A 17938-nucleotide genomic window follows, 5' to 3' on the forward strand; every position below is an offset into this window, starting at 1 on the left:
GAAATTTTGAAGAAGAATTCAAGTGGTCGAGTTGTCCGATTCAGAGCCAACCCTGGACAACTCGACCGGGACGAGTTGTCCAGGGCAGCGGGTCGGGCTGTCCAGGGTCGGGCTGTCCGGTGGTCGGGCTGTCCCGGAACCGATTTTCGCTACATGCATTGTTAATCTCAGTCCCATATATAATTATTCTCGTGTGTTCTATTGGAAATTGGAGCAAAGCTAGCTAACTGTTACAAGTTACACCTCATAATGGCATCATCGGGTGACTTGGTGGAAAAGGGAACAAAACGTAGCATGGAAGAGGAAGATGAAGATGATGAATGGATTGGTCCGATGCCCGCGGAGGCTATCAAGCCTAAAAAGAAAAAGGGTAAGTGAAATTGAAATTGAAAACGGAGAGTCGATTTCCCCCGCCCCGCAAACGTCGGTCAGAAGTCCGGTTACGGCCGGCGCTGCCCTCCACGCCACGCCTGGCGCGACTGGGGTGATGAGCGACACGACGCCGAATGGTGGAGCGCGGAGTAAGAGTGAGACTCAGTCTGAGAGAAGGGGCTGGGAAAGGAAAGTGAAAGGCAAGGGGACTGAGGAGAAGGGCATGAGGGGGGCACATATTAAGAGAGGCAGAGCTAGTAGCTCAGCTCAGTCGGTTAGAGCGCAAGTTTTGGATAAACGTACTACGTAGATCTTGACGTGACTCGTAAGGGGTTCGAGTCCCGCTCATGCCAAAACTCGTTATAGTCATAGAACAGTCTCTGATAGACTGTGAGGGCAAGAATGGTATGCTGTACAACATGGGTCTTGCCTTAGTATAGTGAGTGATTGTATTACTGACCGGCCCTGTATTACGCAACGTGCACATCATACGCATCATAAAATAATTTCATACGCTCAAAATTTTGCAACATCCTTGAAAGAGAACTTGAATAGAAAGATGATGAGAAATGGTCAAAAATAAATTTTCAGTCTTAATATTTTTCTAAAAGTAATAAAATATGGTCAAAATATCTCATTATCAGTGATTTTGTTGTTTTCTCAACTTTTCCCATAGAAAACACACGTTCGGTAATACGATACCTTTTTCAAGTGACCAAAATATTTCACATGCGAAGAGGGGTCTGATTGAAAGCTAATATCATGAAAAGGAAAAACAATTTTGGCAAAATGTTTACATATTTATATTTTTTAGGTACCGGTAATTGTGTATTTATGGTGAAAGTTTGGTAAATTTTATGAGAATAATGTGTTTGATATGATTGAATTCATGAAAAGTGTTTGGTAATATGATCCACTACCACACAGCTTATTTTTTCCCCTTGATTTTATTGTTATGCAGTGCTCGAGTTTGAAAATGTGTACTTGGACAACATGCCTTCTGCAGAGCTTTATGAAAAGAGTTTGATGCATAGGGACACCATCACTCATGTTGCCGCCACAAAGTAAGGACAACTGTTTTTTTTTTGCATACTTAAATCTTTTAATGGGGAAGTGACACTATGTTGTTTTAAAGAAAGACCAAGCGAAAAGTAAAAGTAACAAAAATGTATCAAATACAGTAATGCCAGTTTTATTCATGTTCACTGCTTGCCAGCAGAGTATTTTGTTTTATTAAGCTGGATTTGAAAATAGAATTTATTGTGTTTCTCACCGGCCTGAATTTGAAATTCTTTGGTTTGTCAAATTTTTCCCCTTTTGTTCCACATTATTTATTTGAATTTTGTTATTGTGATCACTTTGAGATATCATGGAATGCATTTCTTATAATATATGCATAATTGCTTATTGATGAAACCTAGTACATGTACATTAGCACTGGAATATATTTTTGCCATGTTTGATATTTTCTGCTTATTTGGCACCGTTTTATATCCATCTGCCTTCAGAAATTTTTTCCTGGCATTGTAATCTTGGTAGAGCCAGGCAAAAATATTGTCAAGAACTGTAAGTCTCTATCCACAAGCTCAGGTCATTTTATCAAGACCTTAACGTCATTTCAGGTCAACAACTTTATCAAAACCTTTATTTCATCTTTCCTTCAAGAGGATATTTGTAAAGCATGTGTTTATTGTTTAAGGTAATTAATTCACTTTTTTTATTGCAAGGCCACTTTGGTATCAGCATGCCAATAAAAGGGAATAATAGAGACATTGAGGCAACTCAATTGGGCATCCTTAGGCTGCCCCATGATGATGACCATGGATTATTAGATGCAGAGGGTAAACATATTTGAAATGTCACATTTTTCAATGTCAAAAAGTCAACACTGCTGCTATATTGAGTTGCATATAAATGCAGGTGAGAGTGACATATGGGCATTTCATTTAACTTGTTTTCCAAATCAGCTAAAGTTTCTGATTGGTACACCCCCCCCCCCCACATACACAACCCAGACCCCTGGTGTACTATTGTTTTTTGTCTGAAAAAAATTGCTAACATGGCTCCATTTTCCTTCACACAGGACCGAGTTTATCATCACTGCCAGCTGCGATGGCCATGTCAAGTTCTGGAAGAAGCAAGAGGGTGACATTGAATTTGTCAAACATTTCAGAGCACATCTGGGTAAGAAAAACGTTCTTCGGTGGCACATTTTGTAAAGACTTACAATTATTTACCGTGGCATCTACCATGGAAACCTTGATTTTGAGTGGCTGCTGTGTTCTCTTACCACATCATTGATACCATAATAGCGAAGTTCCCATCATTGCAAGTCTTTTATGAAACAGACTCCTGATCATGTCATAGTCAAGATTTGTTTGCATATAAACACACAATTCAAAACATGCTCACAAAAATGTTGCTCAACTTTCTATGTTCTACCAGTATGAAGCGGTTGAAAGACCTAGATATTGTTTGATATTTTTTTGCAGGCCCAGTGAATAGATTCTAGCCATTTTTCTGTACATAGATCAATTTGAAAATTCCCATTTTTAGTGCCAAATTCACCAAAATGGTATATGCTTATTCATTTTTCGCATTACAATTTGAAATTGCGAAATTAAGTGATTTGGGCTAGTTAATGGATTATTGGAAGTAAAGTTCACATCCAGTGTGCAGTAAAAACATGAGGAGTGTCTGTGGCCTGCTACAGAGTATGATTATGTTTGTTCAGGTGCATTATAAGGAGCTAATTATTTATAATTTTCATCATTCTCATGGATGTAGGTAAGATACAAGACATATCTGTAAGCAGTGATGGTGCATACTTGTCAACTATATCTGATGATAAATCTGCAAAGATCTTTGATGTTACAAACTTTGGTGAGTTTTTTGTTTCATTGTTTTCATACCCTCAAAAAAATCCTTACAAGTACTTGAGTGTGTCTCTGTGATTTCCACCGTTAATGCACAAGGAGTAACACTAAACAAAATGTTTGGACTGCTTGTATTAAAGGGATGTTGGCCACTTTCTTTGAATAACCTCTTATCTTGCAGAGCAAACTACTCCCTCAGTTTCGACCCAGTTCTCACGAGACTTAGCGTACACATGATATTTGGTAGATGTGCAAAACACATTTTTCAAATGCATTTGGAACTGTATTGCCAATTTCCCATGGTAATGACTTTATTATGATAGGTTGGGGGTCCTACTTATTTCCAGTTATTATCCTCATTATGGTGCCTGTAAGTATTATTATTGTCTATTTTTTCCCCAAAAAACAGATATGATCAACATGATGAAGCTGACCTTTGTACCTGGTCGATGTCAGTGGATCTACAGAGCAGGTGATGCTATACCTGCACTTGCCATGTAAGCATTCATCAGACAAAATAAGAGTCAAATAGAACCGACAGACTTATGCAGAAACCAAGTTTTCTTTATGTTTTGATTTATACCTCCAGCTCTCGGGAGAATATTTGGCGTGCACATGTAGCTCGCAGTATAAAGTATCACTAACTCTTAAAGTGAATCGGGGAAAAAATGAAATAAACTGAAGGCAATGAAGTGTACAGAAGAGCTATTTTATATAGGGTCGCTATTCAAAGTTTTAAAGTTATGACTTTTTACAAAGTTCTGGGTTTGCTGTATGTGATCATCAAATTGGCAATTCTTCTTTAATGAACAGGATTTTGTGATACCAACCCCTTTTGTCACATTTGCCAAGAGGTGAAATGTTTGTAGTATGGTCCCAAGTGATTTACCAATTAGATTTGTGATTAAGTTATGATGAATCATGATAATTCTTGATTTTTATTTCTTAGTGGTACTGTATATACTAGCAAATATATGTAAAGCAAGTGTACAGTGTAGTTACAGTAAAACAGTGTAATAATTGATTGAAGGTGACATGAGGTGCAGTCTATGTATATTATTTTGTCTTGCAGATCTGATAGTGAGAGTGGTAAGATTTATGTTTATGATGGAAAGGGTACAAGTGAACCCCTACACACACTGGACAATAAGCATTCTGCCCCGGTCATACTTATTAAGGTGAGAAATATAAAAAGCATATTTTTGTCTTCAAGGAATCTGCAGATTCAACAAGCCTTGATTTTCATCCAGGTTCCTTTTATTTCACCCACAGTAGTTCAGTATATTCAACTCACTTAATACTATCTCTCATTTATAGACTAGGAAAGCACCATTTGTAAACAACTTTAAATCAAAGCTCAAAACACATCTATTTAATTGATAACAAGCATTTTAGGAGTCCCATAAAGCTCAGTAGAATATATATTTTATGGAATAGTTTCTGCGCTCTATAAATTTATATATTATGCAATAGTTCATGCAATATGCCTCATTTACTTACTTCTAGATTGTTAATACTTTCTTATTTTAGGTGAATTGCGAAATATAAAAGTGATATAGATTCATAATCTTTAATCTCTAGACACTATGGGCCTGTATTCCATAAAGTCAGGTTTAAAGTTGTGGTTTAAGTATGGATGGCCAATTGTTACATAAATCACTAACAGTGGAGATAACATATTTCAGCTCATTTGGCTCTTAAATCATTCATAATTATCTAGGAAGTATAAACAGATGATTGTCTTCACCATCGATGAATCAGGAAAGAGCAGAGTAAACATAAGAAATGTACAACTTAATAAAATTTTGACACTTTTGGCTTCCCATAATTTTAGCACAGAGTTAGACCATAGTCTAAGTTAAACCCGACTTCAGAATACAGGCCTACGGGCCTGTATTCTATAAACTCAGGTTTAAATTTGTGGTTTAAGTATGGATGGCCAATTGTTACATAAATCACTAACAGTAGAGATAACATATTTCAGCTCATTTGGCTCTTAAATCATTCATAATTATCTAGGAAGTATAAATAGATGATTGTCTTCACCATCGATGAATCAGGAAAGAGCAGAGTAAACATAAGAAATGTACAACTTAATAAAATTTTTGATACTTTTGGCTTCCCATACTTAAACCACAACTTTAAACCTGAGTTTAAGTTAAACCCGACTTCAGAATACAGGCCCATATTTGTTGAATTCATGTCCCTTTCCACCAGTACAATCCAGTTTTTGAGGTTGCTCTCTCCGTCGATAAACAAGGCATCTTGGAGTATTGGATGGGACCAAAGAAAGACTACTGCTTCCCATCTTGTGTTAGCTTCGAGTACAAGACGGATACAGATCTATATGAGTTTGTCAAGGTATGTGTGCATGTAATTCAGCCTGGGAAATACATTTCAAGAACATTTAATTCAATTCATTTCAATTTGCATTTATTTCATTCTCAATGAAATAAATTATAAGGTATGAGAAACAATATATTTTACAAGCAAGAGTAAAAAATTAAAATGAAATGGGGAACTGCATAAGTAAAGCCAAGTGGCCTTGTGTAAGTGCAGTTTCCAAAATGTTGATAACATGACATGGTATAGAGAAACAATAAGTTGAATAATTAAACATGATATATAAACAATAAACAAAAACAAACAGAAAAACAACATAAAAGGTGTCAATCTACAAGAAAAAAATAACTATACATATTTAAGATATAGGAACTTCTTCAATCTTTTTTTGAATGACCTAACAGACTTGCTTTCAACTACATCTCTAGGAGTAGAGTTCCAAATCACAGGGAAATTATGTCATACACATTTCATTACATAATTAGTTTTAACTGGCCATAAGGGATTATATTTCAGAGCAGTTTCAATATATATTTACATATTGGAAATGGAATAAAAATTCAGTGAATTATCTCTTGCTGCTCTTGCTTGGAATATTAATTGCTAGGATGATAAGAAACTGACACTAATTCCCCCTACTTGTTGTTCAATAGAAATGTATATATATTTTGAAAGGCCTTGAAATTTTCCAATTCTAAATTATTATCAATATTATATCGATTAGCTTTTGATAAACCGGTTTCATATTTCTTCCTACCTGCATATAGTGTAAAACAGTGCCTACCAGTCTTAACTTCTCTCCTGATGGTAAACTTGTTGCAACGATAGCCAAAGATAGAAAGGTAAGCGTATTTATGACATACACATTCTGTTAAGTTGTGGTTGGGGGGGGGCTAGGAATGAGGATTCCATGTTGTGGGCACTGCAAGGATATTTTCAAGTTAAGATTGATTGCAACTGCACAAGTAACAATGCACATTTTGATAATATTTCTTCAAAAAATGCTAACAAAATAAATATATTTTCTTTGAATTTTTTTAAAAGGTTAGCTGGAATTTCCCCTTGCCACTCCTCCCTCGAGCATGGTTTGAGTTCCCCTATATGTTTTATACACAGCAACAGACTTTGTTGATTTTCACCAGTGTCCCTACACCCTAGGCCCGGGGGGGGGGGGGGGGGGCCACTTTCATTGATGAGTGGATACCATGCGCGACCAAAAAAACATATAAAAAGGATGTCTTTTTCAAGATAGGGCACCTTACGTACGTAACGTAATAAAGGTGTCAAAAACACTAAAATAATGAAAAAAGGGTATCTATTTGTATCTACATGTTTAGGGTCAAATTTGCGAGGGTATAGAAAATGAAGACTACATGTATTTTGTTTTGTAAAGGATGTACTTTTTGCCCCAAGAGTCAACACTACGTGTTTAGAGTACTATTTGCATGAGGTTTGGGAGGTACTATACCCAATGATGTAGGTAAATGTAAAACCGACGACCAACGTCCGTGACATGACAATTGAAATATCGCTGTACACTTGTTTAGGGGCTCAATTCACGGAATACTTGCCAATATAGTATCGTTTTGTTTCCAATACTTGTTAAAGGTAGGGTTTCACACACCAATACTTGTTAAGGGCGGCATTTTCAGAATGTGGAAAATACGTGTTTAGGGTGCTTTTCGAGACCCCATGGTCGCGCATGGTATCCACTTGTCAATGGAAGTGGCCCCTCCGGGACCCTAGGCAGCCCTTCCCATGTATGAAATTCAGTGTTTTATTGATCGATGTAAGGAGTGTCCAGTATTCCCTTTGTATTGTCTATGGGTGATATGCTTAAAGGTCAAGTCCACCTCAGAAAAATGTTGATTTGAATCAATAGAGAAAAATCAGACAAGCACAATGTTGAAAATGTCATCAAAATCGGATGTAAAATAAGAAAGTTATGACATTTCAAAGTTTCGCTTATTTTTAACAAAATAGTTATATGAACGAGCCAGTTACATCCAAATTAGAGAGTCGATGATGTCACTCACTATTTCTTGTTTTTTATTGTTTGAATTATACAATATTTTCAGTGATATGCTTGTTGAATTTTTCTCTTTTTATTCAAATAAAGTTTTTGTTGGGGTGGACTTGTCCTTTAAACATGAGATACTTTGGCAGCTCGGCAATGACTGGGTTGATAATGCCACTACCCCATGTGCTTAATAACATGGATAGAATTATAGACCAATTCAGCTTGGGCACTGTTTCAATGGTAATTCCTTATGGGGAGGAGGGGGGCTTCAAGTATCTGTATCTGTCCGTTGACGTACAATCACCAGCATATGGTTGTCGCTTATGTTTGGGGTTAGGGGGTCAAGCGCTGAACGCAGTTAATTTTGGTAGTGTGCTTTGGAGACAGGGGTGTTTATGTCCAAACTTTCAAGTTTGAGTATGCCTAACGGAAGATGATTTATGCACTGACATTGCAACTCACCTGGTTCCTTTTTCTTACCATCGAAAGAGATTTTTGTTCTTCTTTTGAGAGCTAGTACAGTAATGCCCGCCAAAATAAGAATGCTCTGTGGTCTGATTCATAACATGAACACCAGTGACCATCATTATTGTAATATCGTTGGTGCTTTCATGTTATTATTAATTGTTATCATTATCATTACTGTCAGGCATCAGTATGACAATTGACAACAGTAATCGTTGCTGAAGTTTATCCTGACTTAATCATCTGATCACATTTAAACCATCATTATTATTTCTATTATGAATTTCAGATTCGCATCTTTCGCTTTCTGACGGGTAAACTCACCAAGGTGTTAGATGAATCTTTGAAGACATTCACAGAACTTCAACAGATGAGGCAACAGCTACCTGATATGGAGTTTGGTAGACGAATGGCAGTAGAGAGAGATTTGCAGAAATCGGATGCATTCTCTCTTGCAAATATCAGTGAGTTTTTTTGGGGGGGTTCTTCTAATGCTCAAATAAACAAATTGAGGTACCTTTAATATGTATTAATTTCTATGAATTACATAAGATATGCGTGTAAAACTTTGCAGTGATTATAGTGATTGAATTGACAAAATTAAAGGTGATAGTGTAATATGATGTTGGTGTTTGTAATTTGATGGTGATTGATTCCATTAACAAAAACAATGATTATGATGGTTATTATGGTGATTGCTATGGTGATGACTATTGTGATGATAATCATGATGGTGAAGTAATGACAATGACAAAAAAATGGTAATGGTAATGATGATAATGATGATGTTGATGATGGTGATGACGATGGTGATGATGATGGTGATGATGATAATGATGATGGTGATGGTGATGTTGATGATGATGGCGATGGTGATGATGATGATGGTGATGATGGTGATGATGATGATGATGATGGTGATGATGATGATGGTGATGATGATGAGGATGGTGATGATGGTGATGAAGATGTTGATGATGATGATATTGATGGTGAAGATGATGATGGTGATGATGATGACGATGATGATGATGAAGATGTAATGTGACAGTGACAGTTATGAAACTGATAGTGATGTTTACAGAGGTGCGATACAATTTGATTTCTCCTTTTCTTACAGTCTTTGATGAGAGTGGTTACTTTGTTTTGTATGCTACCATGCTTGGTATCAAGATACTCAACCTACACACCAACAGGATATCAAGAATTATAGGAAAGGTGAGTAAACTTGATACTCATCAGCAATTAGATACTTGTTATCAGATACATGTACTTGCTTGTTATCATAGTTAGACCTGAAGTGGAATAAATATACATCAGGTATAAAATGAGCTTCTCTCAGATGAGTATACATTATTATTGCACCTGTTTTACCTGCTTCTATATTGAATTGTGTGATGCAGGCGAGACAGCAAGGGGCATTCATTTTGGCAAAATTTATTACCTATGATAAATACTAGACTATATAATAAGCTTATGATCAACCAATCAATCGGCACTATTACAGTTGCGTAATAGCACTATCTTTCACTTGCCAAAGTTGTCGATAAGCATTTTGAAAACAGTAATTTCCAGATTTCGATAACTCGGTGTGTATGAGGTCTTTTTATTTGTCCATCTGTCTCTGTCTTACCCTTCCAGCAAGAGAATGTTAGGTTCTTGCATCTCAGCATGTATCAAGGGAAACCCAAACAAACAAAGGGCGCCCTCACGCTAGAGATGACCGCATCCGACAATCCTGCCTTACAGGGCAGCGAAGCAGACCCTACCCTGGTATGCAGTGCCTTCAAGAAAAACCGTTTCTACCTCTTCACAAGGAGGGAGCCCGACGATGCAAAGAGGTGAGACTTGGCAAAAAAGGAGGGGGGGGGGGGGCCGGGGGGGGGCCGGGGGCGGGCAAAGGGTAAAATGTTCAACTATGAATCCATCATAAATTCCTTATCATACTCTGAGATTAATGTACATATGAATCGCTAGTACTGCCAACAGTCCTGATGAACTGAGCTGTTACACTGCAAAAACACTGGTGTTAATTCAACACCAGCCTGGTATCTACATTGGAAAACACCAGAAAGGTGTTGAAACACCAATTTGGTATTAAGCTAACACCAGATAGGCATTTAAGTAACACCGATTAAACAATATCGGTTTGATTCTAAACTGGTGTTGTTTCAACACTTCTCAGGTGTTTGCTGATATGAATAGCAGGATGGTGTTAAATTAATACTGGTGATTTTGCAGTTTGGTGTATATAGGATCAGTAATTGTTTCTCCTCCTTCAAGCTACATGTACATAATGTAATATGGGATATTTGACAGCAGAAACCTTTGTTTTCCTTTGGTTTATGTTAAAAATATTCAATGCAGGTCATGTTTTTTTTTCTCTCGCTCTTTGCTTTGGGGAGGAGAAAGGCTTCAGAACCCTTTGAAGATTATACCAGATGATGAGAAAATTTAATGTAAATGTTTTTTATATGATTTGGAGCATGTCCACCTTTTTAAGATGTGATATGATATCAAAACATTTCGGAGGTACAAGACAGACTACGAAAAATCAGTGTAGAAGTAGAAATGCTGCCTGTAGAAAATGTTTATTCATCTGTTTATTTATTTTTGTTTTATTGTTTAGTAATGAAGCTGAAAGAGATGTATTCAATGAGAAACCAAGCAAAGAAGAACAAATGGCTGCAACACAGGTATGATCCAATTTCCATTTTTACCTCAATGATTATTATTATGGTTACTACCATTAGTTAGCCCTTTTACTTTACAATTGTTTGTGTGATATACTTTTGAGTGATCAAAGTTTTTTATGCCTCAGTTACATAACATGCCTGTTCTAATTACATTCAATTCAATTCAAATTTATTTCCACAATCAAAAATATATGTATATACAAATCATTGACATTAAAAGATATTTTACACATGGAGGGGTCAAAGAAGCACAACTGCTTGTATAAAATGGCCCCAAAGAAAGAATAAATCATATTAATACATGTAAAATAAACAATAACAATATAATCATAGTCATAACATAATTACAAATAAGTCTAAGAGAAAGGAGGGGGGGGGGGGGGTGAAAACAAATCATTACAAATCATTATACATAGAGGTATATTTTCAAAGTCAGAACCATGTCATTCATGCGGGAATCCTGCAATGGGCCAATTCTCACACTTCATCCTAGACAAAACAATTACGGTGAATGCAAGAAACTAAAGTCTCTATGAAAAGATGCATAGCGCCCTCGCATCAGGATTCCTGGTAAAAGACTTGACAGAGACTTTTGACAAGGTACCTTAGGAGAATTTTGACCTAGGAAAGGTATCTAACACATGCATTGTATAATCCTGTGTCAAGCAATTACTTTGACTTGACAAATAATCAACTCATGGAAAGTCAACTCGCGTGGGATTACCTGTATACTCAAGGAGCATTTTATTGTTTGTAGCTAAATATATCAGGTTTTGCATGAATGGGACATGGTTTAGGACTGAATTAGCTGATATTTATTTATTTTTCTTCTTCCTCCCGTACCCTAGGGTGGATCAGCCCAGAGACTATCCAGTACTGCTATTCTTCATACAACTATGGGTGATGTCCATGTAAAACTCTTTACAGAAGAGTGAGTATGGTGTCTTTCAAGTCACATTTCCTGAAAAAAAAAAATGTTTGATATATATGTGACAAATGTTAACCCTACTTGGGGCTAGTTTTGTAAGGAGTTAAAACTATGGCAACTTGTCTCCATTATTTTAAATGCCATGGAATCTTGGTCCAATTATGCACATAGGATTGACAGTGATCTGGGGCCCGTTGCAGAAAGAGTTGCAATCAATCGCAACTCTAAAAATCATGCGCAACTTGATTTTCAACCAATCACCAGCGCACATTTTGGACTTGCAATTTATTTTTTGACTTGCGTTTAAACGCAACTCTTTCTGCAACGGGCCTCTGTTGGTTTGGGGGTCATGAGGTCAAAGGTCAAGAGGTCATTATACTGTACACATATCTCAGTCTCACAGTTATTCATCTGAGTGTTGATTATCTGATTAGATTTAGGGGTCACAAGGTTAAAGGTCAAAGAGGCCATAATTTGAAATGTGTGAAGTTAGGTTGTGATCTAGTTATATCCTTAATCTTGTCATTGCAGAGGCATAAATTTTCATTAGTTGCTCTCCTATTTACTGTGCATAAATTCTATATTACATATTTTCAGAGATTTTTGATGTCTTTTATTTGTGATCTGACTTACCATTTTATGCACCATACCGTAGGAATAATACATTCTAATAGATTATTTCATCTTGAATCGTTAAAATGAGCCAAAAATCGATGGAATTTGTACACTACATGAAGGAGATATGCTTGAACATAATTTCACAATTAATGCACAGGTTTATATCTGTTATTATCTGTTGATTGGTTTTCATTAATCTTTTGTTGGTATGTTTCTCCCATTTTTCTGCTTTTCTTGGTAGCAGTTTACGTTTGGACGACCTTGCTCTTTAATTTTTATCACATTTTAATGGGTCAAGGTGAATTTGTCTATTTATAATTCTGATGGTAGCGTGTTCAAAACACTATTTCTGATTATATGAGTAATGTATTGTGTTGACAGAATCACTGATATTAGATTATTAGGATTAACCCAGGATTTTATAAAACTTCTTATACATGTAGGTAGTAGAATGTTACTGATAAGTTGTAAAAAAAATTCTGATCGTAAAGACTTCTTTATTAGACAAGTTAACAAGTGGTATGATGGTGGGCCCCAAGTCTGCGCACCTAACAATTTTAGTTAAGATTTAACATGAATTTCTTCTTATTTTACAAAACCTTTCAGTTGATAATGTTCCTTACATCATAATGAGTTAGTGTGCCAAATATCTCATAAAAATTTGAAAGAAATATATGATTTTCTTGGAAAAAACCTTGGGCAGTCATTTTCAGATTGAAAAAAAAAATGGTACCCCATGTCTGCGCACTCATTCACTTTGCACACGATTCGGGGATTTTGATGACAGAGGCTGCATTTTGAGGCTGTCACATGAAATGCCCTGAATTCATTATTTTTCCACCATTTTGAGTCGGATTTTTTATGAATACCTGTCTATTTATTGCATGTGTAAAGTTTGTGCTCATTGCGTATCTTCTTTTACTAGAATCATGCAGATACGCGGGTGTGCAGACTGGGGAGACCGTGCAGACATGGGGGAACTGACCATATATGCTTTATGGGACACTACCAACACATTCATCTACATATGCCATTTGTAGGAAATGCGTACCCGATGGGTGTTTCATAAAGCTGTTTGTAAGATAAGAATACTGAGGAACCTTTCTTATGTGCTGAATAATCACCAATGAACATTTAATGGTGAATATCATTTAGCACAAGAAAGGATCACCAGTTGTTCTGAAAGTCAATTGTAACTTATGAAACTGGTCAGAAGGAGTACCTTGAATGCTTGAGCACCCGATCAGAGTAGCCTTGCTTCAGCTTGGGTAATAGTATGCAGTGTTAAATTGAAACACTGCATGAAGCTGTATATAAAGCTTGCATATTATTGTTGTTGTATCCCAGATGCCCAAAGACCATAGAGAATTTCTGTGTACACAGTCGGAATGGATACTATAACGGACATATCTTCCATCGAGTCATCAAGCAGTTTATGATTCAGACGGGGGATCCACAAGGTGAGATGTATTTCTGGTAAATGAATTACTAGCTCTAATGTATTCCTCTATCAAATGTCATCGTAGCTTTCATTTCTCTTCCGCTTCTGCTCTACAACTCTACTCGCCAATTCAAGACTTTGTGATATTTGCAATTACACAGTGAACTAGCCTACTCTGGACCAACTTTATATCATATGCTCTAGAATATCTTTTTTCCTGAAACATACAAGACATGGGCCATGGATGAGAATTGAAAATTTAAAGACATATTTAATGATAAATCCCAATTAAAGGGAAGAGTAATCGTTAGAACTACATGTGAGATCCACGAAAGCAGTAGTCGTTAAATGAAGAGAATTACAATGAGTATAGTTGATTTCACGGTCAACCACCTTTCATGGGCCTATCCACTATCTTTCACGTTGGAGCGCTTTGGCCCAGTGGATTGGTCTCTGGACTTTGAAAGAGAGGGTCGTGGGTTCGATTCCCAGCCATGGCGTTAATTCGTTCCGCAAGAAGTTTATCCACATTGTGCTGCACTCGACCCAGGTGAGGTGAATGGGTACCTGGTAGGATTTATTCCTTGAACGCTTTAGCGCCTATTGATATGGCGGCTCAGCTACAGCTGGGTTAATAATATGATACGTTATGATATAAGTATCAAAGCGCAGTTGAGTATATAAACTGCGCTATATAAATGGACATATTATTATATGTTGGTCCTGGAAAGGACCACCCAAAAGTCGACACTTTCGACAAGTGTGTTCTTGTCGTCTTCAGGGGAATGTCGAAACGTGGTGTTTGGGTGGTCCTTTTCAGGACCAACATAGATTGCCCACGAAAGAATACATGGTGTACCGTGAAACCTACTTTCCTGTTCTTCTTCTCCATGGAAACATTCAACCTTCAGAAGTCAAAGAATTACAATGATGAATGCAGGATGGCAAGTACACTGTGGAGGACCAATCTCTCAGGATTGACACGCATCAGTGGTGTCATTACAAGGGTGGAACATGCATGCATATATTATGAAACAATTCTTACAAATCCTGTCACTTCTATTGTGTGTATTCAGGTAATGGAACCGGAGGAGAATCAATATGGGGAGGAGAGTTTGAGGATGAGTTTCATCCTAAACTAAGACACGATCGTCCCTACACACTCAGCATGGCCAATGCAGGACCAAATACCAATGGCTCTCAATTCTTCATCACTGTAGTCCCATGTGTAAGTAATCATGTATGCGTTTATTAATAATAATAAATAATTTAGGGGTTTGTATAGCGCACATATCCACCTTGCTACCTTGCTAGGTGCTCAAGGTGTTCCTATATTACCCCGGCTAAGCTAGTCTACTGATTCTGATGCGCACAGACTGAACGACACGACACCCAATATAGAATACATGGGTCAAAATAGATTTTCTATACAGATTGAAGTAGTCATCATCATCATGGTACGGAAGAAGTAGGTGTTCCTGTAGAACTTCCGATCGTTCCTTTGAGTTAAGCTTTACTACACCTTAATGAATTGACTAACATTTGTGGAGGGTGGACTTTGTGGCATACAATGAAGATGAATTTCAATATTCATCAGCAGAAGAAAATATTGTTGAATACAGATGTATATTGGCCTTCGTAGAATTCTTTGACATTATTTGACAGAAGGTAGAGAAAAGGGGGACCCCACCCCCGCCAGCTATACAATCTACCAACATATTTCGGCCCATTTGAAATTAATGTAGGCTTAAAGCATACCTTTTCAATCAGAGCAAAATTTTCACTGACATGAACTGTCATGATTTTATTTTTCTTCTTCTCTTCCAGCCTTGGTTGGATCAGAAGCACACCGTGTTCGGACGGGTAATCAAGGGCATGGAATGCGTCCAGAAGATCAGTGAGGTCAAAGTTCACCCCAAGACCGATAAGCCCCTGGATGACATACGCATCGTCAGCATATCCGTCAAATGATACCAGCGTGCGTGGATTGTGAAATATCAGGGCCCTGTACCAAAGCTTTATAGCGAGTGATCGTAGGACTGATTCTCATGATTTGTGTTTGTTTCAATCTGCTTTGGAACAAAAGTTCTCTCGCAATTCGTAACTTCTTTTGACATCTTGAGCATTTTGTAAAAGTGGAATTGGCACTATGACAATACCATGTATTACTATCATACACAGTAATGCAATCAATCATCGATGTCAGCCCCATGATCATTTGTTAAGCTTTATAATATGGGATCTCAGATCTTATGATGGAAAGTGCTGTTGAAGACTGTGCAAACCTCCCTACCAAATACCAATTATGGTGCATAACAGATCAATATTATTGGTACAGGTCAAGGGTCAATGAACTGACAAGCACATATCGATTGTGGTTTGCTTACTCCTGACAAAAATTAGGATTGTGTATGTGTTTAATTTTGCTTTCACTTCATAAAAATAATAGCTGGATTTATAAAGTGCTTATGCCTGAGGATACAAAGCACTGCTATGTTGCCCCGGGGTCAGTCGCGCCGCCCATATACATGTAGGCGCTCAAGCATTTCCTTTGAATTTCTTCCTATCGTAGAAACCATCAAATTAATACCCTGAATAACAAAATGCTGAATTCTGCTTATCAGTATTTTGTACTGAAAAATGAGAATACTTGATGGTTTCATGAAAAATACTGATTTCTACTAAAGTTTCAGTTTGATGTGTTATCCTAAAATATTTATTTGAAATACTGATTTTCAGCTTTTTAAACACTGAAATGTTCTTGTTTAGGTTGGCAGGTCTATATTTCGGTTCACTTCAAAACAGTCTGTAAGTTGCCTTTCTTGCAATAGTTATGTACTGTGGTAGAATATCAGATGAATTTTGATATGCATTATTTTGGTCAAGAAGCACAGAAAATTAAGTTAACTGTTGGCATCTTATGTTATAAGGATAGTTAAGTAAGTGATCATATTAGAAGTAGAAGGAAAAGAGGACCTACACATGTATGTAGAGACAGTTATTTTCTGTTTTATAGAAAATTTACAAAACACAAAGCAAGAATTCTTTTGTGCAAGGATAAATTCAATGAATTTTCACATGAAGAGTAAAGAACCAACAATGGATTACAGGTGAACTGAAAATCACTGTCCTCAGTAATGTAAGGACTACGATTTGTTTTGGCTTTCATTTCAGCCAAACTGCTTGCTATTCCTCGGTTTATTTGCACGGGAGGGGGGGGGTGGGGGTGGGACTCAGTATACAATGCATAGTGGGTATGTGCCGCAGAGGGGACCCCCATTTTTACACTCAAATTTCCGTTCCAAGGCATAGCATTTTTGTCTTATTGAGAAAACGAACAAAGAAAGCAGCTCCAAGGCATATCATTTTCTTCTTATCGTGAAAAAGGAAGAAAGAAATCCACTCCAAAGCTTCGTATATTTTCCGTTACGCCGTTCCGGTCGCATTGATCTGCTACAATGAGCCGCAATTTTGGTGAAAAGCGGTTGCTGAGCGCTGTCTGACCATTGCCTCTGTGCTAGCGCACCAGGCGCCCGTGCCGACGGGCTAGCTGCATGCATGTGTGCCCATTCCATAGGGATGCATATACGCACTCACATGCAGGCGACTCGTTCCAAGGACCCCCGTTTTCACAAACATTTGTAGTTCCGAAGCCCGGATAACAAATAAAAAGTTTATTGAATTTTAAAGTTTAACAATATTTTGTGAAAACAGTCGTCATGAATATTCATTAGTTGTACTGATGTCACATCCCCACTTGTTCTTTTGTATTTCATTATAAGAAATAAGGTTTATACAAATTTCTTCCTCCAAGAACTAGAAAAATTGGATTGACAACTGATTTAATGCATTAGATATATATTGCTGTAACTTATTTCATTACAAGGGAGACATATTATTCACACAAATATGAAATAATGAAAACAATTATGATTTCATGTAATAACATAAGAAAACAAAGTGGGGATGTGACATCATCAGCACACCTAATGATATTCATGACGACTGTTTTCACTAAATATTGCTAAACTTTAAACTTCAACAACTTTATTATTTGTTATCTGATTTTGATGAAATTTTCAGCATTTTGCTCAGTGAATTCTACTCTATGTATTAAGATATAAATATTTCCAGCCCAGACCATGCCTTTAACTCAAGATTTAACATGAATTTCTTTTT

The 17938-nt window shown here is 37.0% G+C and overlaps 1 protein-coding gene across 1 annotated transcript; it reads left to right on the forward strand.

Moving 5' to 3' along the window:
* Positions 1-166: 166 nt before the first annotated feature.
* Positions 167-16140, forward strand: LOC121423998 (peptidylprolyl isomerase domain and WD repeat-containing protein 1-like). The gene is made up of 16 exons (XM_041619559.1): positions 167-370; positions 1334-1436; positions 2456-2556; positions 3160-3255; positions 3658-3745; positions 4321-4426; positions 5466-5609; positions 6359-6433; positions 8366-8540; positions 9197-9294; positions 9718-9917; positions 10706-10772; positions 11621-11703; positions 13666-13778; positions 14836-14987; positions 15587-16140. Exons 1-16 carry the CDS (start codon positions 250-252, stop codon positions 15728-15730), a joined length of 1866 nt encoding a protein of 621 aa, XP_041475493.1. The 5' UTR covers positions 167-249; the 3' UTR covers positions 15731-16140.
* The last annotated feature ends 1798 nt before the right edge of the window (positions 16141-17938 follow it).

This window comes from Lytechinus variegatus, chromosome 11 (genome assembly GCF_018143015.1).
Source record: "Lytechinus variegatus isolate NC3 chromosome 11, Lvar_3.0, whole genome shotgun sequence".
NCBI lineage: Eukaryota > Metazoa > Echinodermata > Echinoidea > Temnopleuroida > Toxopneustidae > Lytechinus > Lytechinus variegatus.